Source organism: Anguilla anguilla, chromosome 11, assembly GCF_013347855.1.
Source record: "Anguilla anguilla isolate fAngAng1 chromosome 11, fAngAng1.pri, whole genome shotgun sequence".
NCBI classification, from domain to species: Eukaryota; Metazoa; Chordata; class Actinopteri; order Anguilliformes; family Anguillidae; genus Anguilla; species Anguilla anguilla.
The window spans coordinates 41415118-41439792 of record NC_049211.1 but is presented as its reverse complement, the minus strand read 5'-3'; the positions used below and the strand labels follow the sequence as shown (position 1 = coordinate 41439792).

Sequence of the window (24675 nt, the reverse complement as noted above, 5' to 3'; positions counted from 1 at the left end):
CTGGTTTATTTTTTCCCAGGGAACATAAAGGAAGAATGTGTCTCTCCCTGCATCTGGGTGTTTGTAACATAGCACCAGTTTCATATCCCAGCATGCAATGGAAGGCAACTGGTGTTGGGTTTGAACAGAAACTATTAAACAGTTGTTTGTTTTTTTTGTGTCACACACAGCAAACTGCTCAGTGCAGTCAGCATAGCGTACGGCTTATTCTGTTGGAATACCCTTTGTTGAGTGCAAACTCGTATAAATGTTTTTAGTGTTTTTAACGAATGGTAGGAACTGACAGTGGACCTTTTATGACTGCTGCATAGCTGTACATTTGGGCTGGAGAAGACAGAAAAGCCATGTGAGCTCTCCTTCCTTAAGTTGCAGGCAAACTTAGGAGGAACTAAGAGCCTAGTTAGGGAGGGGCTGGAGGACAGGAAATGAACACCGGGGGAGGGGGGCATTGTCTGCCTCTACATTTGAACATTTTGCTCACGTATTTGATCATCTATCTGGGGCCTGGCCTAGTGGGACAGAAGCAGATGTGAACTCCTCCGGTTGGGTCCATACAAGGCAGGTCTCTGGACTAAAGGGGATGCAGCTTCTCCCATGTAAAAGTTCTGTTTCGAGGTTCTAAAAATGACCCCACAACAGGTCTGTGTGATCCTCCATCCAACGTCTTCACGTTCTCCTGAGCCGACAGCCACAGCCCAAAGCTGCCCACTGCCCTCTCCCGCTCAACGCTGCTCTTTTCCCCGAAAAAGGGGCACGATAATGAGGTTTTCCGCTGCTGTACAACTGCAACTACACTTGTGATATTTGAACTTGAAGATTTTTAGTCCAGATAGGATGCAGCTATTGTACCCCAGATAATGGTGTTATACTTACCCCAAACATCAGCTTTATAAATGGGCTAAAGAAGGGTATGGAACTGGAAACAAATAGCCCAGATTCCCACCTTTAGTGAGCATGTGGCTTTATGCAATGCAAACATATAATAATATTAATAAATGGTCATCCAATAGAAAATCAGTAATGTCAGATATTTGAACTGTTTTAATATCAGGACTTGTTTATTCACAGTTGCCCCCCTCTCCCGTTTGTTTTCCCTATGTGTCTGACAGATGCAAATTAGGACCAGCAGGAGCCAGACCCACAACAGAAGTTAACGGTGAGTACCAGAGGTCGGACTGTATTCCGTTCAAAAGACCACACACAACTTCAGCTCCCCCTGCTGGTGGAGGAAGTGATTAACAGGGGTGTTAACCCTCCTGAGACCCAACAAACCCAAGTTTTAGTATTTAAGTTTCTTGACATAATGCATGTGTCTTGGATGACAAAAACATTTTGCAGTGAAAATATTTTATTGTCATTGAATGTCCCCTGCAGCACAGTAGTATATACGGTTCTTGACACTAAGACCAGAGACTTCAAGTCCCCTACAGAGAACAAAAATGAATTGCTGAGTCCTGGGAGATTATATGTCTACATCAGAACGGATGTCCTAAATGCTAAATGTTAGAAGTGCATTTTGAAGTGCGGAAAATTGATCGACCTGCTTCATAAATGTTCTCACCTGTCTTGATTTCAGATGTAGGATCTTCCAGGACGTTTATGGAGGTGATCGAAGGGAGAACAGAAATGTGTAAATATAAAGGAAGAAAAAAGAATGTTTATTGAGTTCACCTGGAGTACAGGTACTTTGTGAGTTCAGAAAGCCAGATCCTTGACACTGACCTTTTTGCTCAGAAAAATAATAATACACTTCTTAGAAAATTACACGACTAAACACTATGTAGAGACGGAACCAGGTATTCGCAGGTATTTATTCCTGGCTGTGTCCTCTATTCTGGTTGCATAAGTAGTTGTACCCAATAAATGAGTAAGTCACATGAACACTGTATCAAAATGGACACTGTATTAAAATGCACGGATGTTTATTAAAATTCATATTTTCATTCTACACTCGTTTTCAAGGGATGGTGTGTTCATGTGTTACTGGTGTCTTTTTTTGCAGAAAGCTATTTTAATGTAGGACTTTAAATGTTTCTTCAGGGCAGTCATTTATTTCCATACTTAACATTACATAACATAATGAGGAGAAAAGGCCATTCAGCAGAACAACGCTCACCATTTTCCTGACTACATTAGTGCTCTGATTACCTACAGACTAGATAGTATCGAACACCGTATCAAGCCAAGTCTTGAAAATCCCCCAAGTTTCTGCCTCTATTCAAATCAAGTCAAGTCAAAGTTTATTTGTATAGCACATTTACAACAACCACAGTTGACCAATGTGCTGAACAGACTTAAAATACCAAAAAACGAATATAAAATAAATAAAAATAAGAAAAAAAGTAAACAATAGTGTCGGACAAGCAAGGACTAATTAAGAATATGCTTCTTTTCTGAATCCAGCGGTTCTAACAGTCAATGTCCTTGTTAAAATGTTCAGCACTGAATACTGAACCAAGTGATATTACATGCTAGAACCCCTCACTTAACCTACATGTAAAATATATTTTATTAGGTTTAATTTAATAATTATGTTTAAAATTAGAATTATCAATTAAATCACCAAATTCTTTGATAGGTCAGTCTACAGAAAACTGGTGGAATCAACCAACAAGTCAAAACAAGCTGTAAATCAGGTTTTCAGATTAAATAATTTAATTCAATAAGAAGCAGTCAATTATATGAATGAATTGAAAACATACATTCTTTATTGAATGCAGGCACACTACTTCTAAATTACACAACAGAAGACATACAGCAAAACTTTAAACAACTAACCTAGAAATACCAGAAAATAGAGAGAGAGAGACGGATAAGAGAGAGAGACAGAGAAACGGATCAGCCAGACCTTGCCAAAGTGTCACCCACTTCCAGTATAAGTGCCACAAGGAAACCAGCTACAAGCACACAACCAAGGAACCACCACCAAAATAAAAAGAGGAAAACTCTTCTTCTTCCAGGCCCTGAAACCAAATGCAACACAACACTTTCTTCCTGTGGAAATCTTAAATACCTTACCCAGCATGGCTTGAGGATGTTTTGCCCTTATTGGGTGATGCTGAGTTAAGGTGTAGGATAGAAGGGAAGGGGGGTCAGACTAATTTATGACAAGGACTGGCCTACCTAAAGATTAAAGAGTACATGGGAAAGGGAAATGTTAGGCATGTAGGGTCTCCGACCCCCGATATGGTGTCCTGTGTCATCTGATTTGTCTCTTCGGAGGGGGTGTGACCCATAGATTGTCTGCCTAGATTAGGGTATCAGTGGATTTTATATTGCCCCAATCACATTTTTGCTTTGATGCTTGTGACGGGGAGGCCAGGCCACATTCTTATTCACTGATTCCCTCTCTAAGGCCAAAATCTAAACACTACGTATCCTATAATAGTAATAAAAGAATTATGGCACAATAGAAGATAAAATCAAGGTGACAAGCTCAACTCGAATACCCGGCCTATTACATGACCTTGCAGGGTATTCCACACATTGACTACTCTGCATGAAAAAATTCTTCCAAATGTCTGTACGAAATTTACCTTTTGCTAACTTCCATTTACAGTGAGCACCATAATTCATTGGACAGTGACATATCTTTTGTTATTTTGGTTCTGTACTCTAGCACTTTGAGTTTGAAAGGATACAATGACAATGAAGTTGAAGTGCAGACTGTCAGCTTTAAATTGAGGGTATTTTCATCCATATCGGATGAACCGTTTAGAAATGACAGCACCTTTTGTACATGGTCCCCCCATTTTAAGGTACTACAAGTATTTGTTGAATTGGCTTCACAGATGTGTTTCGTTAAGCAGGTGTATTCATTTGTGTCATTAGTGAATGCAGAAGAGAGCTGTTGATGTCTAGTCTTGATTCTCGACTTTGCAATTGCCTTTGGAGATTGTTGTTGGGGTGTGACAACATGAGGAAGACAGCAGTGTCGATGCAAATTAAGCTGGCCGTCATAAGGCTCAGAAATGAAAATCAATCAATCAGGAACATTGCAAAAACTCTGGGCATGCCCAAGTCAACAGTTTGGTTCATCATTAACAAGAAAAAAACAACTGGTGATCTCAATTATGTCAAAAGACCCAGTAGACTGAGGAAGACCACTGTAGTGGATGACCGGAGAATACTGTCCATATACTGTAAAAGAGCCCCAAGACTTCTGTAACTTCTTGTTGACAGATGAGACAAAGATAAACATGTACCAGATTGATGGAAAGAGGAAAGTGTGGAGAAAAAAAGGAAATGCCCATGATCCAAAGCATACCACCTCATCTGTGAAACATGGTGGAGGGGGTGTTATGGCTTGGGCCTGTATGGCTGCCAGTGGAACGGGCTCACTTGTCTTCATCGATGATGTGCCTGCAGACAGAAGTAGAACAATGAATTCTGAAGTTTACAGAAACATTTTATCTGCTCAGATAAAACAAATTTTGGAAGGCACTTCATCATGCAACACGACAATGACTCGAAACATACTGCTAGAGCAACGAAGGGGTTTTTGACGACCAAAAAGTGGAAAATCCTTGACTGGCCGAGTCAGTCACCGGATCTGAATCCAACTGAACATGCATTTTACATGCTGAAGAGGAGACTGAAGGCAAAAATTCCCCAAAACAAACAGGAACTGAAGATGGCTGCAGTACAGGCCTGGCAGAGCATTACCAGGGAAGATACCCAGCATATGGTGATGTCTATGCGTCGCAGACTTCAAGCAGTCATTGCATGCAAAGGATATGTGACCAAATATTAAAAATGATTACTTTATTCTACATTATGTTAAACTGTCCAATATTTTTTGATGCCCGAAAATGGGGGGGACTATACAAAAGGTTCTATAATTTCAAAATGTTTTATCCGATATGGATGAAAATACCCTCAAATTAAAGCTGACAGTCTGCACTCCAACCTCATTGTCATTGTTTTTTTTCTCAGTTTTGTCTGGAAAGAAAGAACACATGACATACAAATTGTTGAGAGAAAATAAAGCATATTTACCTCGTACACTCACTGTAGCAGAGCTGCTAACCAGAAAGTATACAAATGAGCTCCTTGTAAGTTCTCCTCTGCAGGTGTACAGTCCAGCATGTGACTGATCAGCAGAGAGGATTGTGTATGTGTCTCCATATACACTGCTGGAGTCAGCCTTGTCTACAGGAAGCTCCCGTCCATCTCTGTACCATTTATACATCCACTCTGTAGGGCTGCCCTGAATTACACACCTCAGAGTCACTGTTTCAGTGGGGAAGACGTCTGTCAATCCAGACTGCACGGTCAGATGTGTTTGAGGTAATACTGTAAATCAATACAATTTTTAGTTATAAACTGAACGTATCATGAAACGCTCCTCATAATTTTAGTAAATTATTAATAAATAAATCAAAGCCATATTCTACTAGTGTAATAAACTATTATAATAATTCTCACCAGATATTTCTAAAGTCAGAGGATCACTGTAGTCTGAGTAAAAAGGTTTTCTTCCTCTTGCAGCTCTGCAGCGGTACTCTCCACTGTGGGCCAGAGCAGCAGAGCTGATGGTGAAACTAGACCCATCAGTCCTGCTGCTGTCAGTGTTGGGCACAGTGTGTCTCAGTGTGTCTTTGTACCAGAGATACTCCCAGCCAGCAGGATCTCCCCCAAACCCACAGCTCAGGGTGACTCTCTCTCCTGTGTACATCTCTCCACTGGGGGGATTCTGGGTAATAACAGGCCTTGGCTTTTCACCTGATAAAGATAAAGCATGTGTTCAGTGTCATTGCTTAGCATTCATGAACATTAACAGTCTTCATCACATAGAAGATCATACAGGTAAGGACTGAAGAAAACCTCCAAAACTCACCAGACACATTTAACACAATCGTTCCTGTGAAAGATTGGAGTACAGGGTTTGGTCCTCGTTCACCCTGACACAGGTACTCTCCACTGTCTGACTCTCTTACAGAGTGCAGGATGTGCTTTTGTTGGCTTTCAGTACTGCGGGCATACAGGCTCTCTACTCTTCCCTGGGTGTTTCTGCTCCATGAATATCTCCAGCCAGACCCTTTCCTGATGTCACAAGCTAAGCTAACAGTTTCTCCTGTGAACATCACTGAGGCTGGGGGATCTGTGAATATGACAGCCTGAGGACGATCAGCTGAAATGGAGATCATTGAAGAGATGTTGTTTAAAAGTTCTAATTCTTATCATTTGTTGAAGCAAAAAAAGAAGCACTATTAGAGGGGAGTAATTTTCAATTACACTACTCGCCAGAGACTGTTATGGTATGGATGTTACTGAAAGGTCGCTCATGTCCTTTTACAGCTTCACACTGATACATTCCACTCTGTCTCTCTTCCGCAGCACTTAGGACCAACACAGACACAGAGCCGTTACTACTGAAGGCTAAAAGATGTGATAGACCCCCCTGTCTGCGTCTGGTCCACACAAATGTCCATTCCTCAAATTCAATGACCTGACAGGTGAGAGTAATTGTCTCTCCTGGGAACACATCTGGCCATGGAGGATTAGCAGTCAGACGAGCAGCAGGACTTGACTGTGCAGCTGAAACAGTTATAAAAGACAGAATCAAACAGTTTTACAATGCAGAGTTTAGTTTAATACATAGTATCAATGCACATACCGTATGGTTTCTACTTCTAAATTAAAATTAAAATGAACTACATTACATTTTCTGAATGCACATTTTTCCTAAATGTAACCTAAATATTTCCTCATATTTTTGCATTATTAATATTGCAACAAACTTTGAGTCTGTCAGAAAGAATGGGTTTTGGAAAGTTGTCATGATCTTATGAATTCTGGTTTATAATTGCTGTGCGTGTTCCACGAAACAAATGCGTGGTAATTATGTCGAAACATAGATCTTAGGAATTTAATACCTATACCTTTCTGAACACCAAAAAACACCAGTGCTGTGGCATCTGAAACAGGAAGAAAGTAATGTAAATTGCAATATCTGATCCAGTGTAAATGAATGTTTGTATAAAATGATTTTATTTTCACATTAAAAACACAAATCCTTTTTTTGCAAACTTGGACCGATTTTCATTAAACATTGCTGTATAATGTCCCATTTTTTAGTAGCTAAGTGTTCTTGATAGTATGCAATTTTCACTCACTCCATCTTTCATGCACTATGGTAAATTAATAAGTTCAGACCAGTTCAGCAATTATTGAAATATGATTGTTCAGACACAAGAGACAGTCATACATTTGAAAATACGTGTTGCCAGTTTTCATGAAGTTTTCTGTGAAGATTGAACATCTTTAATAATATTGTTCAGTCGAATTCACAGACAATCACATGCAATCACAATAATACACAGCAGGACTACAGTACATATGTATATGGAAGCATTGCATGACCTATCATATCATGATCAGTAAGATTCAAGGCATAATATATAAAATCATAATAATGTCACTTTAGTCAGTCTTAACCATACATGTATTCTTTCATTTATTTCACCACGTCTACATGTTCACATGAAATGTAGATTTCTTTATTTAACCAGGAAAACCCCCATTGAGATCTAAATTGCTTTTGCAAGGGGGACCTGACATAAAACACAAAGTTATGAAGTTACACAAGACAGTCAACAAACATCAAATCAGTTACAAACATCAAATGGAGAAAGAGACAGCAGTGCAACAGTAAACACAAAGTTTTACTTACAAATTGGAAAGCGCAGAAATGTGTCATGAGGCTTCATTCTTGCTTTAGACAGAGAAGTACATTGCCTACGCTGTGGTCATCGCAGCTGCCTCTATTATTAGGTAGGACGAAAAGTAGGACGCTTGTGGTGGAGAATTTTGAAGAAAAAAAACAACGAACAAAAAAAAACCTATATCCTCTTTCACTCTGCACACATTTTCCGCTTGGTTGCTTGATGCGACAGTGCCCGACCACACGGCCTTTAATCCTTTCATCGCAGCCGTTTTTGAGATCTGCTGCTGGTGTATCTCACTGATTGTGCCACGGTAAAAATAAATTAACACGTTACCAGAGCAACCACTTCGGAAAGAGAGCTGTGAGAACGGTCCCTAACTGAGTTTGCGGTCTGTAAAAACAGTGCGAAGTGCTAACAGTGTTTAACATCACATTTGTGTTCATTTTTGTTGAACAGTCTATAGTCACCTTGAACTACATATAAAAATATATGACATTACACTGTTTGACTGTCTGTTTCTCACACACACACATACACACACACAAGCACATGCGTGCACACACACACACAAACACATGCGTGCACGCACACACACATACACACACACACACAAACACAAGCTGCACAAGAAGCTGCTTCTTCCAGCTCATACCAGTGCAAGCCCAGCTCATGCACTGCGATGTGAAAAGAAGCAGTGAATTGGCATACGTATCCTTGAGGAGAGGACGTGTTTGAATGCGTTGTCTGGAAATGACTGTTAAGGGCAGAGCAATCAAGATGGCTCCTGAAAATAATTGGGGCAGCAGAGTAGTACAATGGGTAAGAAGCTGGTTTTGTAACCTAAAGGTCCCCGGTTCGATTCCCCGGTAGGACACTGTTACGTCCCAAAAGCCAACCGACGTTCCAATAACCAGGGACAGCAACATAACAAACTATACAAGGAGTCAAAATCTATATACAAACATAGAAGATTTATTACAAACAATGAGACAACAAAACAGAACACATTACCATATGTAGGCTAAACAGGATGGTTCAGGCAGAAAACAGACAGCTAGGCTACTCTTCATCTAAAAGAAACCACAGTTGACTTTCTGGCCTAACTATCTAAAAATGTGTGAAATCTCTATAATAAACTATTTTTAAAAGCCCCCTTCAACCGAGGTGTCTTCAGGCTTTATCCAGTTGACTGTTAGGACACAGGTGTGCATCGTCAAGCAATCAAACCCCAATCAGCTCCACCTGCAGGATTAAGACATGCAGACTCCAAATCAAGGGACTGTAAAGCCCCGTTTCCACCGCAGGAACTATACCCCGGAACTAGGAACCTTTTGAGGAACTCAGTGCGTTTCCACCGCAGGAACTAGGGTCTAAATTTAGTTCTGGGGGCTTTGTTTTACCCCCCAAAACGTTCCTGCTCGGGGGGTAGTACTTTCCGAAAGTACAGGAACCTTTTGGGTGGAGCTTGCAGCGCTGAACATTTCTGATTGGTCGAGTACTCGTAGCATTTGTGTTGTATTTATTTTCCGCCATTACCCGCCATGTTTGAAAATATGCAGCGGAAAACCAATTTATTTTCATAATAACTTCAAATCAAACTTGTATGTTATGCGGCGCAGTAGCCTACTTTTGGTTATAGCCTGTCAACGTCTTGGAATTATAACGTGTGGTCTTCTGTTCTTTTCTTGCTTTAGTATTCGTTTTATAAAATGCTAAGCATTCGTGCTGGGACAGCATATTACGTAGGCTACCAAAACATTCAAACGGATTAATTCGGTTGCTGAATATTTTCTTCCGGATTTTCTTTGTTAGCCCGTTGTAATTGACTCAAAACGTTTGATACAATTATGTGAGGTGTGCGGTAGTTCTGCATAATTAACATTGGTGATACAGTACAAGCAAACTGGAAATCACCTTCCGCACTTTTTATCCGGGTAAAATAACAGGTTAATTCTAGTAATCTTCCCTTTAGCTTTCTCAGACTGCCGTAATTTTACTCAATTTTACTGCCATTTTTCAATTCCACGAAAAGACCAGGAAGACTATGGACTCATTTATGGTGCATGGTTCGCATCTGGAGGGCACACTTCGCTGCTCGGCTAGCAGTAACTTCGAAGGAAAGCAAACGGTGGCTGTACCACTACTAATTTACATTTTCACGCAAGTCCGAGTTTTCGTTCTATTCTTGTCATTTTGCGATTAGCCTATATGGAATTGACGACGAGAAAGTAATAAAACAGCAAATTGTTTACAACGTGTGCATGTTTTCTACTGTTAATGAATGTGTTTGAGAGGATATATGAAAATCAATAATACAAAAGTAACCATATATAGTCATTGTTGGTAACCCGTTGTATATATGTGGAATAAACCCCTCCGGGCTGTCCCGGTTATTAGAAAATAATGTAGGCTACTTCGGTGGTAGTATGGGGTTACAGAAGAAATCATATGACAGATGGACCGACGACAACGTCAGTGGGCTAATTTGCCTAATCTTCGCGGTACTTTAGACCCCGGTGGAAACGCAGACAACCATTGGCTGAAGGAACCTTTTAGTTCCTGGTAAAGTAGTTCCTGGGACTGAAAGTTCCGGGTAATTTTGGTGGAAACGTGGCTTAACAGACACCGCTGCTGTACCCTTGAGCAAGGTAATTAACCTGCATGTATCCAGCTGTATAACTGGATGCAATGTAAATGCTAAGTAAGGATGTGCTTATGTGTTCTATTTAAAAATAATGAAGGTACTGCAAAAAATAAAGGTGCTCTCCAGTTACATAATTTTCCCAATTTACATTACAGCCATTTAACAGACACACTTATCTTGAGCTTCTTTCACACTATTTACATTGCATCCATTAACATAGTATCAATTCATATAGCTGGACATATACTGAAGCAATGCAGGTTAAGTACCATGCTGTACCCTGCCCTACGCAAAGAATGACATGCAGAATGACACTGATTAGAAGTAATGCGATGACCAGGGCTGTGTAAGAGTGCAAACTATCCCTAATGACAATTCATGAAAAAACTCCTGTATTTCAAAGCCATGTTTTGCCAGATATTACATTAAGCCTTCAAGCCCGTAAGATGCACATTTATACATATATATTTTTTTAGTAAGTCTACTTTAATAAATGATACAATATGTCATGTAATATTTAGCAAAGCAATAATGAAAATAAACTCATGCCACGCTGTGTGGTCAGGTATGGTCAGTTTGTTCAGCCAGTTCCTCCCCACTGTGTACCACTTTCCGGCGTGATACCCATCTCCAGAAGGCTGGATTCACAATGATTGACAGAAAGAGGAGAACTGCCATGCCCACACAGATCCGAACCACATTCTCCACAGAATGGTAAACTGAGGGAGCAAAGAAACAAAGAAGTCAACGGTTGAAACAGGCTATGGGAATATAAACTAGATGCATTTCAGAATTTGGCAACATATTTGCTCGAACAAGCATTTCATGTACATTTCTGTAATGCTAATCAAATATAATCAGACCTAAAACTATTTTGTTACTCTATTATATGTCATTACATTACATTACATTCATTTGGCAGACGCTTTTATCCAAAGCGACGTACAAAAGTGCATTTTCATGATCGTAGACAACTGCTGAACACGGGTTCAGTAAGGTACAATTACTTATTTTGTAGAGCTATTTCTAGCCGAGAACAATAAACACTATCCTGGTCTAACATCTGCAAAGCCAAACTAGGCAGAAGAATAAGCTACAGTATTAGGACGAATACAATTTACCAAGAAGGGCAGTGATGGGGCAACATGTAACAAGTGATAGGAAAAAGGGTTTTTTTCTTTTTTTTTTTTTTTAATATATACAGCGTGGTGGTGGTTATTCTAGGTATAGTCTGAAGAGATGAGTCTTCAGGCCACGGCGGAAGATGGATAGTGAGGGGGAGGTTCGGAGAGGGACGGGTAGTTCGTTCCACCACTGGGGAGCTAGGGTGGAGAAGCTCTGTGATCCCTTTGGGCGGGGTGGGAGGGGTTGCAAGACGCCCTGCTGCCGCAGAGCGGAGTGGTCGAGCAGGCACATAGAATTGAGTCATGTCCTGCAAGTAGATGGGGGCTGTCCTGTTGGCGGCAGTGCAGGCAAGGGTCAGGGCTTTGAATCGGATCCTGGCAGCGACCGGTAGCCAGTGAAGTGATCGCAGCAGAGGAGTGACGTGGGAGAATTTGGGGAGGTTGTAGATGAGTCGGGCAGCGGCATTCTGAATCATCTGTAGTGGCTGTATGGCACAAGCTGGCAGGTTTGCAAGGAGAGAGTTGCAGTAATCAAGGCGAGAGGTCACCGTAGCCTGGACGAGCAGCTGGGTGGAGTGCGTCGTCAGGTAAGGTCGAATCCTCCTGATGTTGTATAGGATGAATCTGCAGGACCGTGATGTTGCCTTGATGTGCTCCTTGAGGTCCAGCTGGTCATCCAGGACCACCCCCAAGCTCTTGGCAGAGTGAGAGGCAGTCACTGTGGTGCCATCAACCGTGATTGAGAGTTCACGAAGCAAGGAGGTCTTGTACGGGAAGAAGAGCAGCTCAGTTTTGTTGAGGTTGAGCTTCAGATGGTGGCTGGCCATCCAGGTGGAGATGTCAGCCAGGCAGGAAGAGATCTTATCATTAATCTGTGTGGCCGAGGGGGGGAAAGAAAAGAGTTGCGTGTCATCTGCATAACAATGATAGGAAAAACCATGTGAATTAATGACTGAACCAAGAGATCTGGTGTATAAGGAGAACAGCAGAGGACCCAGTACAGATCCCTGCGGCACTCCCGTAACAAGTGGATGAGAGGCAGAGGCAGACCCCTTCCAGGTGACCTGGTAGGTCCTATCTGCAAGATAGGAAGCGAACCAAGACAGGGCAGTCCCAGCGATTCCCATCCCAGCCAAGGTGGAGAGGAGTATTTTATGGTTGACCGTGTCAAAAGCTGCAGACAGGTCAAGAAGGATCAGGACAGAGGAAAGGCGTGAGGCTCTTGCAGTGGCAAGTGCCTCCGTCACAGCTAGTAGTGCAGTCTCTGTTGAGTGCCCGGATCGGAAGCCAGACTGGTGAGGGTCTAGCAGGTTGTTCTGATGGAGAAAAGAGGTTAGTTGTTTAAGAACTGCTCGTTCAAGGGTTTTGGACAGAAAGGGTAGAAGGGATACGGGTCGATAATTTGCTACATCGGAGGGGTCTAAGGTGGGTTTTTTGAGTAGTGGGGTAACACGAGCCATCTTAAAAACAGAGGGAACATGACCAGAGGAGAGAGAGGAATTAACAATGGAAGACAGATAGGGAAGGAGCTCGCTGGAGATAGATTGGAGAACTTTAGATGGGATGGGGTCAAGTGGACAGGTGGTTGCGCGATGAGAGGTGATGAGTTGTAATACATCGGAGTCCTCCAGCATTTCAAAGGAGGTCAGTGTGGCTGTGGGGTTGTCCTGGGGGGTTGGGGGGCTCACTGGATGGGTGAAGGAGTTCCGGATTGTAGCCACCTTTCCTTCAAAGGCGGCCAGAAAGTCATCTGCGGAGAGGGAAGAGGGAGGTGGGGGTGGAGGAGGAATGAGGAGGGAAGAGAAGGTGGAGAATAGTTTACGTGGATTAGAGACACATGCGCTGATCTTGGATTGAAAAAAAGAGGCTTTTGCAGACGTGAGGGCAGATGTAAAAGTCGCCAGCAGGGTATGGTATGCGGTCAGGTCATCAGAGGATCGGGATTTTCTCCACTTCCTCTCTGCAGCCCGCAGTGATGTTCTGCTGGAGCGTAGTGACTCGGTCAGCCATGGGCAGGGGGGTGAGGAGCGTGCTGGTTTGGAGACAAGTATACTTTTAATTACCTCACTATCTTATTTGTGTTCTTATTTTATTATATCAAATTATTATTATTTTATTATTATCCTTTATTATTATTATTATTATTATTATTATTATTATTATTATTTCTTTTATTTATTCATGATTTATTATTTGTATTTGTATTTCTTTGTTTTTTTCTCATTTTATGTGAAGCACTTTGAGCTGCATTTTATGTATGAAAGGTGTTATATAAATACATTATTATTATTATTATTATTATTATTAATATTATTATTATTATTATTATTATTATTATTATTATTATATAATCCATATAGACAAAAGTATGTGGACACCTGACAGCCAACATCTCATCTAAAATTATGGGCATTAATATGTAGTTGGTTCACCCTTTGCTTCTATAAAAACTTTTTTATAGAAAAACTTCTATAAAAAACTCTTCTGGGAAGGTTTCATATTAGATGTAGGAGCATTGCTGCAGGGACTTGCTTCCATTCAGCCAGAAGAGCATTAGTGAGATTGCGCACTGACTGGGCGATTAGGCCTGGCTCACAGTTGGCTTTCCAATTGATCCCAAAGGTGTTGGACAATTTTAATTATAAAATGAAAATCATAAAACATGTGCTTTAATAATGTTTTTAAATTATTAAAGCACATGAATGAAATCCATATTCTACTATTTTAATCATCCTCACCAGATATTTCTAAAGTCAGAGGATCACTGTAGTCTGAGTAAAAAGGTTTTCTTCCTCTTGCAGCTCTACAGCGGTACTCTCCACTGTGGGCCAGAGCAACAGAGCTGATGGTGAAACTGGACCCATCAGTCCTGCTGTTGTCAGTGTTGGGCACAGTGTGTCTCAGTGGGTCTTTGTACCAGAGATACTCCCAGCCAGCAGGATCGCCCCCAAACCCACAGCTCAGGGTGACTCTCTCTCCTGTGTACATCACTCTACTGGGGGCATTCTGGGTAATAACATGTTTTGGTTTTCCCCCAAACCCATTAGCATTAATAGATACATTCTCCATCACATACAAGACCATATGTAGGGCCACCAGTATGTCTCCACCATGTGACCTGCAGGGATTTCAACTTGTAATTCACTACTTATCCTCTAGGGCTCCTCATAATCACTCAACAGCATAGTCAAGTAACTGTTCAGACAACTGAATTTATAATTCAGCCATTTAAAAAACTTTTGTTTATCTAATTAATTAGATAATGTATGAATTGATCTAATATTGTGACAGTCAGGCAGGAAGATGAACATGGATTTATTTTAAATGCTATGAAAAGTATAGCTTTGAGCCAGTGGTCCACCCTCCTGGCCCTGGAGAGCCACAGGGTTTGCTGGCTTACATTGTTATTCAGCACTTGAGTAGCACAGCAATTTATCAGTTAAAGCAGTAGATTAAACGGTTAACTCAGGTTACCTGCTTACTTTGGTCTCAATTGGTTGCTGATCTTAAACAAAAAACAAAAACCAGAACACTCTGTGGCTGTCCAGGACCAGGATTGAGCATCGCTTACGTAAAAAGCAAAACGCATCCATATGAAGTAGGGGTGTCCAATCTAATCCGAAAATGGCCAGTAAGGGTTCAGGTTTTTGTTTTTGCCCAACTCTATGACGCCAGATTCTACTTAAGGTCTTGACTGAAGACTAGGATTAGTCCCATAGTTGGATCATGAGCGTATATTTTTTATTTAACTTTTTTCTCTAAGTCAAACATTGTAACTGCTCTCATTTTTACCGTGGCTTCTAACAATACCTATCATGCCCCTGTACAACATATAGATATACTGAAACATGTCTATTTTAGCAAATAATCAAATTACATTTAACACGTGAGTGTCGCATTTAAACACGTCAGTCAACCATCATTTGTGTTTAATTAGTGGCAATTAAATTATCAACTAAGATGTCTGAGGAGGCTTAACAAAGAGGCTATAGTGACCTCTAGGTGGCGGAGGACTGAAGTACAATGTGAGAAAACAAGGGGAGACAAACTGGTGTCCATAATCATATGATTAAATAATGAAGCAATTGTCACAAACCCATCAGACACATTTAACATAAATTGTCCATGGAAAGACTGGATAATGGTATTCTGACACCTGTACTCCAAACTGGCAACTCTCAGTAATTCAGAACAAGACAAATCAGATCATAATATTATACAAAAGCATATTTCTTGGTCCAAATAACATTGTAAAATTGTTTTTTTCTCAGTTTTGTCTGGAAAGAAAGAACACATGACACACATATTGTTGAGAGAAAATTAAGCATATTTACCTCGTACACTCAATGTAGCAGAGCTGCCAATCAGAGAGTGCACAGATGCTCTCCTTGTAAGTTCTCCTCTGCAGGTGTACAGTCCAGAATGTGACTGATCAGCAGAGAGGATTGTGTATGTGTCTCCATTTACACTGCTGGAGTCAGCTTTGTCTACAGGAAGCTCCCGTCCATCTCTGTACCATTTATACATCCAGTCTGTAGAGCTGCCCTGAATTACACATCTCAGAGTCACTGTTTCAGCGGGGAAGACCTCTGTCCATCCAGATTGCACGGTCAGATGTGTTTCAGGTAATGCTGTAAATCAATTTTTAATTATGAACTGAAAGTATCATAAAACACTCTTCATATCTTCATGAAATTATTAAATCACATACATCAAAGTCACATTTTACCATTGTAATAATTCTCACCAGATATTTCTAAAGTCAGAGGATCACTGTAGTCTGAGTAAGAAGGTTTTCTTCCTCTTGCAGCTCTACAGCAGTACTCTCCACTGTGGGCCAGAGCAGCAGAGCTGATAGTGAAACTGGACCCATCAGTCCTGCTGCTGTCAGTGTTGGGCAAAGTGTGTCTCAGTATGTCTTTGTACCAGAGATACTCCCAGTCAGCAGGATCTCCCCCAAACCCACAGCTCAGGGTGACTCTCTCTCCTGTGTAAATTTCTCCACTGGGGGGATTCTGGGTAATAACAGGCCAAGGCTTTTCACCTGATAAAGGTAAAGCATGTGTTCAGTGTCATTTCTTAGAATTCATAAACATTAACAGTCTTCATCACATAGAAGATCATACAGGTAAGGACTGAAGAAAACCTCCCAAACTCACCAGACACATTTAACACAAGTGTTCCTGGGAAAGACTGGATCACAGGGTTTTGTCCTCGTTCACCCTGACACAGGTACTCTCCACTGTCTGACTCTCTTACTGAGTGCAGGATGTGCTTTTGTTGGCTTTCAGTTGCACGGGCATAGAGGCTCTCTAATCTTCCCTGGGTGTTTCTGCTCCATGAATATCTCCAGCCAGACCCTTTCCTGATGTCACAAGCTAAGCTAACAGCTTCTCCTGTGAACATCACTTTGGCTGGGGGATCTGTGACTATGACAGCCTGAGGACGATCAGCTGAAATGGAGATCATTGAAGAGATGTTGTTTAAACATTTTATTTCTTATCATTTGTTGAAGCAAAAAAGAAGCACTATTTGAGGGGGGTAATTTTCAATTACACTACTCACCAGAGACTGTTATGGGATGGAGGTTACTGAAAGCTCGCTCATGTCCTTTTACAGCTTCACACTGATACATTCCGCTCTGTCTCTCGTCCACAGCACTCAGGACCAACACAGACACAGAGCCATTACTACTGGAGGCTGGAAGATATGTTAGATCCCCCTGTCTGTGTCTGGTCCACAGAAATATCCATCCCTCAGATTCAATAACCTGACAGGTGAGAGTAATTGTCTCTCCTGGGAACACATCTGGCCATGGAGGATTAGCAGTCAGACGAACAGCAGGACTTGACTGTGCAGCTGAAACAGTTATAAAAAAACAGAATCAAACAGTTTTACAATGCAAAGTTCAGTTTGATACATTGTATCAATGAAAAATATGCATTCAGCTTTTAAATTTAAATTTAAGTGAACTACATTACATTTCCGAAATGTAAGGTTGCCCTATATTTATCCTAAACAACTTTGAGTTTGTCAGAAAGAATGCAGAGTTTAGTTTAATACATAGTATCAATGCACATATCGTATGGTTTCTACTTCTAAATTAAAATTAAAATTAACTATGTTACATTTTCTGAATGCACATTTTTCCTAAATGTAACCTAAATATTTCCTCATATTTTTGCATTATTAATATTGCAACAACAAACTTTGAGTCTGTCAGAAAGAATGGGTTTTGGAAAGTTGATCTTTATGAATTCTGGTTTATAATTGCTGTGCGTGTTCCACAAAACGAATGCGTAGTAATTATGTCAAAATATAGATTTTAGGAATTTAATATCTATACCTTTCTGAACACCAAAAAACACCAGTGCTGTTGCATCTGAAACAGGAAGAAAGCAATGTAAATTGCAATATCTGATCCAGTGTGAATGAATGTTAGTATAAAATGATTTTATTTTCACATTAAAAACACAAATCCTTTTTTTGCAAAGTTTGACTGTTTTTCATTAAACAATGATGTATAATGTCCCATTTTTTAGTAGCTAAGTGTTCTTGATAGTATGCAATTTTCACTCACTCCATCTTTCATACAGTATGGTAACTTAATAAGCTCAGACCAGTTCAGCAATTATTGAAGTATGATTGTTCAGACACAAGAGACAGTCATACATTTGAAAATACGTGTTGGAAGTTTTCTGTGAAGTTAATTGTGAAGATTGAACATCTTTAATAATATTGTTCAGTCGGATTCACAGACAATCACATGCAATCACAATAATACATAGCAGGACTGCAGTACATATGTATATGGAAGCACTGCATGACCTATTATATCGTGATCAGTAAGATTCAAGGCATAATATATAAAATCATAATAATGTTACTTTAGTCAGTCTTAACCATACATGTATTCTTTCATTTATTTCACCACGTCTACATGTTCACATGAAATGTAGATTTCTTTATTTAACCAGGAAAACCCCCATTGAGATCTAAATTGCTTTTGCAAGGGGGACCTGACATAAAACACAAAGTTATGAAGTTACACAAGACAGTCAACAAACATCAAATCAGTTACAAACATCAAATGGTGAAAGAGACAGCAGTGCAACAGTAAACACAAATTTTTACTTACAAATTGGAAAGCGTAGAAATGTGTCATGAGGCTTCATTCTTGCTTTAGACATCAGATAAGTGCATTGCCTACGCTGTGGTCATCGCGACTGCCTCTATTATTAGGTCGGACGAAAAGTAGGACGCTTGTGATGGAGAATTTTGAATAAAAAAAACAACGAACAAAAAAAAACCTATATCCTCTGTCACTCTGCACCCGTTTGCCGCTTGGTTTCTGCGACAGTGCCCGACCACACGGCCTTTAGTCGTTTCACCGCTGCCATTTTTGAGATCTGCTGCTGGTGTATCTCACTGATTGTGCCACGGTAAAAATAAATTAACACGTTACCAGAGCAACCACTTCGGAAAGAGAGCTGTGAGAACGGTCCCTAACAGAGTTTGCGGTCTGTAAAAACAGTGCTAAGTGCTAACAGTGTTTAACATCACATTTGTGTCAATTTTTGTCGAACACTCTATAGTCACCTTGAACTACATATAAAAATATATGACATTACAATGTTTGACTGTTTCTCTCTCACACACACACACACACACACAAGCACATGCGTGCACACACACACACAAACACATGCGTGCACGCACACACACATACATACACACACACAAACACAAGCTGCACAAGAAGCTTCTTCTTCCAGCTCATACCAGTGCAAGCCCAGCTCATGCCCTGCGATGTGAAAAGAAGCAGTGAATTGGCATACGTATCCTTGAGGAGAGGACATGTTTGAATGCGTGGTCTCTGAATGACTATTAAGAGCAGAGCAATCAAGATGGCTCCTGAAAATAATTGGGGCAGCAGAGTAGTATAATGGGTAAGAAGCTGGTCTTGTAACCTAAAGGTCCCCGGTTCAATTCCCCGGTAGGACACTGTTACGTCCCAAAAGCCAACCGAAGTTCCAATAACCAGGGACAACAACATAACAAACTAAACAAGGATTCAAAATCTATATAGAAAAATAGAAGATTTATTACAAATAATGAGACAACAAAACAGAACACATTGCCATATGTAGGCTGAACAGGATGGTTCAGGCAGAAAACAGACCAGAGCTAGGTTACTCTAATCTAAATGAAACCACAGTTGACTTTCTGGCCTAACCATCTAAAGATGTCTTAAACAAGAAAACTGCGTGACCACCTGCGACCTATAACAGAAAAGTACCAACACAGAAAACTAAACAATAGTAGCAAATTGTAACACACAAAAGAAAGGGAATAAAAAGCCTGCTTTGAGGATGTGCTCATGTGTTCTATTTTAAAATAATGAAGGCAATGAAAAAATAAAATAAAACAAAGGTAAAGGGTAACGGGTAAGGAACTGGTCTTCCAACCTGAATGTCACAGGTTTGATTCTTGGGTAGTACACTGCCGTTGTACCCTTGAGCAAAGTATTTAACCTCCATTGCTTCAGTGTATATCCAGCTGTATAATTGGATGTAAATGCTAGCGTATACAAAAAAGCTGTGTACGTTGCTCTGGATAAGAGCATCTGCTGAATGCCTGTAATATTATATGTAATGCATTCATATCATCTGGAGCAGAGTTGTGCTGGTTTTCCTATTATTGCCTTTGATATTTTGTCAGTGTAGCATCTTTCTACTTGGAATCACCTTGCCTGTAACGTATAAGATGGTTTTACTGGTATCTGTTTAATATGAGTCTCTACTCTACTCTAGATTCTCAGCTTTTATTGCTATTACTATGTATACTTTTATACATTTTGGTTTCACCATCTAAAAATGATATCCCTTCTTATAAATAATAAAGCTTGGGACAAATGGCATCTAATTAGTCAGGTGTGCTCAATTGCTTCCAGAAGTGCAGGTATAAGAGAACTTTCAGTATCTACAGTGAGCACCATAATTCATTGGACAGTGACATAGCTTTTGTTATTTTGGTTCTGTACTCTAGCACTTTGAGTTTGAAAGGATACAATGACAATGAAGTTGAAGTGCAGACTGTCAGCTTTAATTTGAGGGTATTTTCATCCATATCGGTTGAACCGTTTAGAAATGACAGCACCTTTTGTACATAGCCCCCCCCCCCCCCCCATTTTCGGGCATCAAAAAATATTGGACAGTTTAACATAATGTAGAATAAAGCAATCATTTTTAATATTAACTAACCCTTTCAGCAGAGAAAAGACATAGCTTACACTACATTACATTACATTTATTTAGCAGACACTTTTATCCAAAGCCACAGGTTACAGGACCTATGCTGCATGTGAAAAGTGAAGTGCCGTCCAATGAGTTTGGAGGCATTTGGTTTTATCTGAGCAGATAAAATGTTTCTGTAGACATCAGAATTCATTGTTCTACTTCTGTCTGCAGTCACATCATCGATGAAGACAAGTGAGCCCGTTCCACTGGCAGCCATACAGGCCCAAGCCATAACACCCCCTCCACCATGTTTCACGGATGAGGTGGTATGCTTTGGATCATGGGCATTTCCGTTTTGTCTCCACACTTTCCTCTTTCCATCACTCTGGTACATGTTAATCTTTGTCTCATCTGTCCACAAGACTTTGTTCCAGAAGTCTTGGGGCGACATAGCTCAGGACATAAGAACGGTTGTCTGGCAGTCGGAGGGTTGCCGGTTCGATCCCCACCCTGGGCGTGTCAAAGTGTCCCTGAGCAAGACACCTAATCCCTAACTGCTCTGGTGAGTGAGAGGCATCAATTGTAAAGCGCTTTGGATAAAAGTGCTATATAAATGCAGTCCATTTACCATCTTTTAGGTGCTTTTTAGCAAACTGTAATCTCGCCTTTCTGTTCTTCAGGCTTATCGGTGGTTTGCATCTGGTAGTGTACCCTCTGTAGTCCTGCTGGTGTAGTCTTCTATGTATGGTAGGCTTTGACACATCTACACCTGCATCTTGGAGAGTGTTTTGATCTGTTGGGCTGTTGTCAGGGGGGTTTTCTTCACCATAGATAGTATTCTCCGGTCATCCACTACAGTGGTCTTTTGACATAATTGAGTTCACCAGTCGTTTTTTTCTTGTTAATGATGAATGATGATGGCTGTAGAAGTGAAACTGATGTGGCTGTCACAGGGCTCTTCCAGATCCCACAGTTCCATTACATTTCCTGTTTATTTAGTGAGAATTGATGGTTTTTTTGACAAATAACATTTACTTCATTGCATGCTTCCCACTGTTTTAGCTGGTAAAATCTCTCGCACACTTGCAGTGTAGGCCCCACAGTTGCTAGTTTGAACCTTGATCTTGGTTATACAATCAGCCAACTATGAGGAGTCAACAACTTTCATACTTCAGTTATATTAAAAAGCGAGAAAAAGCTTCTCTGTTAGTTTGAATATAAGCAGCAGGGCACTGGGTAACAATAGCAGTGCTGTGAGATAACAGATAATCATGGCTGCCTCTCAAAAACGCATTACTGTCAAAACAGCAACGATTAAAAAGCAGCTATAACTAACACTTGGTCTTAGAACTTGTACATTGTACCATTTACAGAAAGGTGAAATCAATAACTAAAATTTAAAGATGAAAGTTTCAGGTGTGGAGGATTATTAATCTCAGAATTAAATCTGAAATAGAAAAACAATTTTTTTTTGTGGTCTTAGGAATTAAAATTTCTCTTTCACACTGCTTAGAATAAAACGGGAGCAGCTTGGTTCTTAATTTTCCAAAAAATCAAGACAACCTCAATATTGATTGATTTGACACATGGCCACTATGGAACTCTTTGCATTCTTAAAATGTCTTGCTGCAGCCAACCATTGGTCAGCCTCAGTACCAATCACATACACACATCACTACATGTTCTCATACTCAACCAATCACATACACACATCACTACATGTTCTCATACTCAACATATCACATACAGACCTCACAAATAGAGCACCTTTTTAAACCTACAGTCAGACCTCTCCAGTGCTGCTCATTGCCCATGCTGCTTTTGCATGCTCCACTTGCTGCTTCTCACAGAAATGCTGCCCACCCTCCATCACCCCAGCTTACACCTGTTGATTGGATCTGCTTCTAGGTACTTGGGGGGCGGGGGCGGGGGTTGACATTCCTCCTGTTAGTGGGGGAGGTGTATCGAGCTCCCTGTTTAATAGGTTAGTGCATGCTGGTACATGCACAGAAGTACCTAAAGCAGATGCATTCAGCGCCAAACCAAAAATAATTACATTTCATATTCATTAAAATATGTAATATAAATGTGTGACTTATCCTGATTTAAATCTGATTAAATGCAAAATGATTAATATTGTGGTTGTGCATTCACTCAATCCCCTAATTCCATAGAAAAACTCAATAAAACAACCAGCAGAGATTTATTATACATGCTGCACTGTTGTGTTTACAAGCACCAAGCACACACAACAGTAGATCACAGAGTATACCTGTTCTAACTCAACAACGCAAACCTAACAAACACAGCATCGTACAAAGTAAAGGTTTTACACCCTAAGCACAATATTGTGAAGAACTGATTTAAAGTCATTGCACCCATTTTAAATGAATTTCTGCATTTTTCTAAGGAGCCCGAAGAGACCACAACTACATGCAGGCACTGCATTTCTTTCAGCTGTGTCACTGCTGTGCCTGTTGCATTTCCTCTTTGCAAAGCATTGTGGAAACTGAGGTGAACAAAAACGTCCTCGTGGTTTCTAGTGGGGCATTTACACAGTATTAGTAATCAGGATGAAGCCGGACACCATGTTCTTTCTGCTTTGTAAGTAGAAGAATTTTAATAATGCAATTTCAAGCAATAATTATCTGGTAAAGTATATGAAATATGATTACACTGCATAATACGTATAGTATGTGAGTCATAAACAGCTATGTTGTGGAAAATCTGAATAAATGTATAATTCCTGTTATGGGCAGAAGACTTGCTGTGTATTATTGTGACTGCTAATCTGTAAATTTGACTGGACAATACTTTGAAAGTGGCATAGTTCTTCACAATTAACTTTATGAAAACATGCAACACATAGTTTCAAACGTGTGACTTTCTCTTGTGTCTGAACAATCACACTTCATTCATCGCTGAACTGGTGTGAGCTTATAAAGTTAGCACACCGCATGAAAGATAGAGTGAGTGAAAATAACTTACTGTCTAGAACATTTAGCTACCGAAAAATTGGACAACATTATACAGCATTGCAAAAAAAAAAAAAAGGATTGGTGTTTTTAATGTGAAAATACACTCTCAGAAGAAAGGGTTCAAAAAGGGTCTTCTGTGTCTCCATGGAGGGACCCTGACTAGTTCAAGAGTTCTTTGTCAGGCAAAATGTTTCAATCTGGGAGCTTTCACATTTTTCACACCAACCATAGAGGGTTCCATGAGAACTAAAATGGTTCCCCTATGAAGACAAGCCAAAGAACCGTTTTTACTGAGAGTATAATAAAATCGTTTTATACTAACATTCATTCACACTGGATCAGATATTGCAATTTACTTTTCTTTCTCCCTGTTTCAGATGCCACAGCATTGGTGGTTTTTGGTGAACACAAAGGTATAGATACTAAGTTCCTAAGATCTATATTTTGACAGGGACATAATTACCATGCATTTGATTTGTGGAACATGCACAGAATTTATAAACTATTAATAAAGATCATGACAACTTTCCAAAACCCATTCTTTCTGACAAACTCAAAGTTGTTTAGGATACATATAGGGCAACCTTACATTTCGGAAATGTAATGTAGTTCATTTAAATTTAAATTTAAAAGCTGAATGCATATTTTTCATTGATACAATGTATCAAACTGAACTTTGCATTGTAAAACTGTTTGATTCTGTTTTTTTATAACTGTTTCAGCTGCACAGTCAGGTCCTGCTGTTCGTCTGACTGCTAATCCTCCATGGCCAGATGTGTTCCCAGGAGAGACAATTACTCTCACCTGTCAGGTTATTGAATCTGAGGGATGGACATTTGTGTGGACCAAACGCAGACAGGGGGCTCAAATACAATTTCCAGCCTCCAGTAGTAACGGCTCTGTGTCTGTGGTTGTCTTGAGTGCTGTGAGTGAGAGACAGAGTGGAATGTATCAGTGTGAAGCTGTAAAAGGACATGAGCGACCTTTCAGTAACATCCATACCATAACAGTCTCTGGTGA

The 24675-nt window shown here is 40.3% G+C and overlaps 2 protein-coding genes across 9 annotated transcripts in view; one reads left to right on the top strand and one right to left on the bottom strand.

Moving 5' to 3' along the window:
• mybpha (myosin binding protein Ha) overlaps positions 1–1955 on the top strand; it is a 34066-nt gene extending 32111 nt beyond the window's left edge. For all 8 annotated transcript variants that reach the window (XM_035380823.1, XM_035380824.1, XM_035380826.1 and 5 more), the window contains 2 exons: positions 1110–1156; positions 1577–1955. The gene's annotated coding sequence lies outside the window, so the exon portion shown is untranslated. The remainder of the gene's footprint in view (positions 1–1109; positions 1157–1576) is intronic.
• Positions 572–18837, bottom strand: LOC118208064 (B-cell receptor CD22-like). Its single transcript, XM_035382331.1, has 7 exons — positions 18577–18837; positions 17785–17820; positions 17004–17297; positions 16598–16891; positions 5428–5724; positions 5147–5295; positions 572–733 (listed from the first exon to the last, which is right to left on the bottom strand). Exons 1-7 carry the CDS (start codon positions 18626–18628, stop codon positions 572–574), a joined length of 1284 nt encoding a protein of 427 aa, XP_035238222.1. The 5' UTR covers positions 18629–18837.
• Between the last annotated feature and the right edge of the window lie 5838 nt (positions 18838–24675).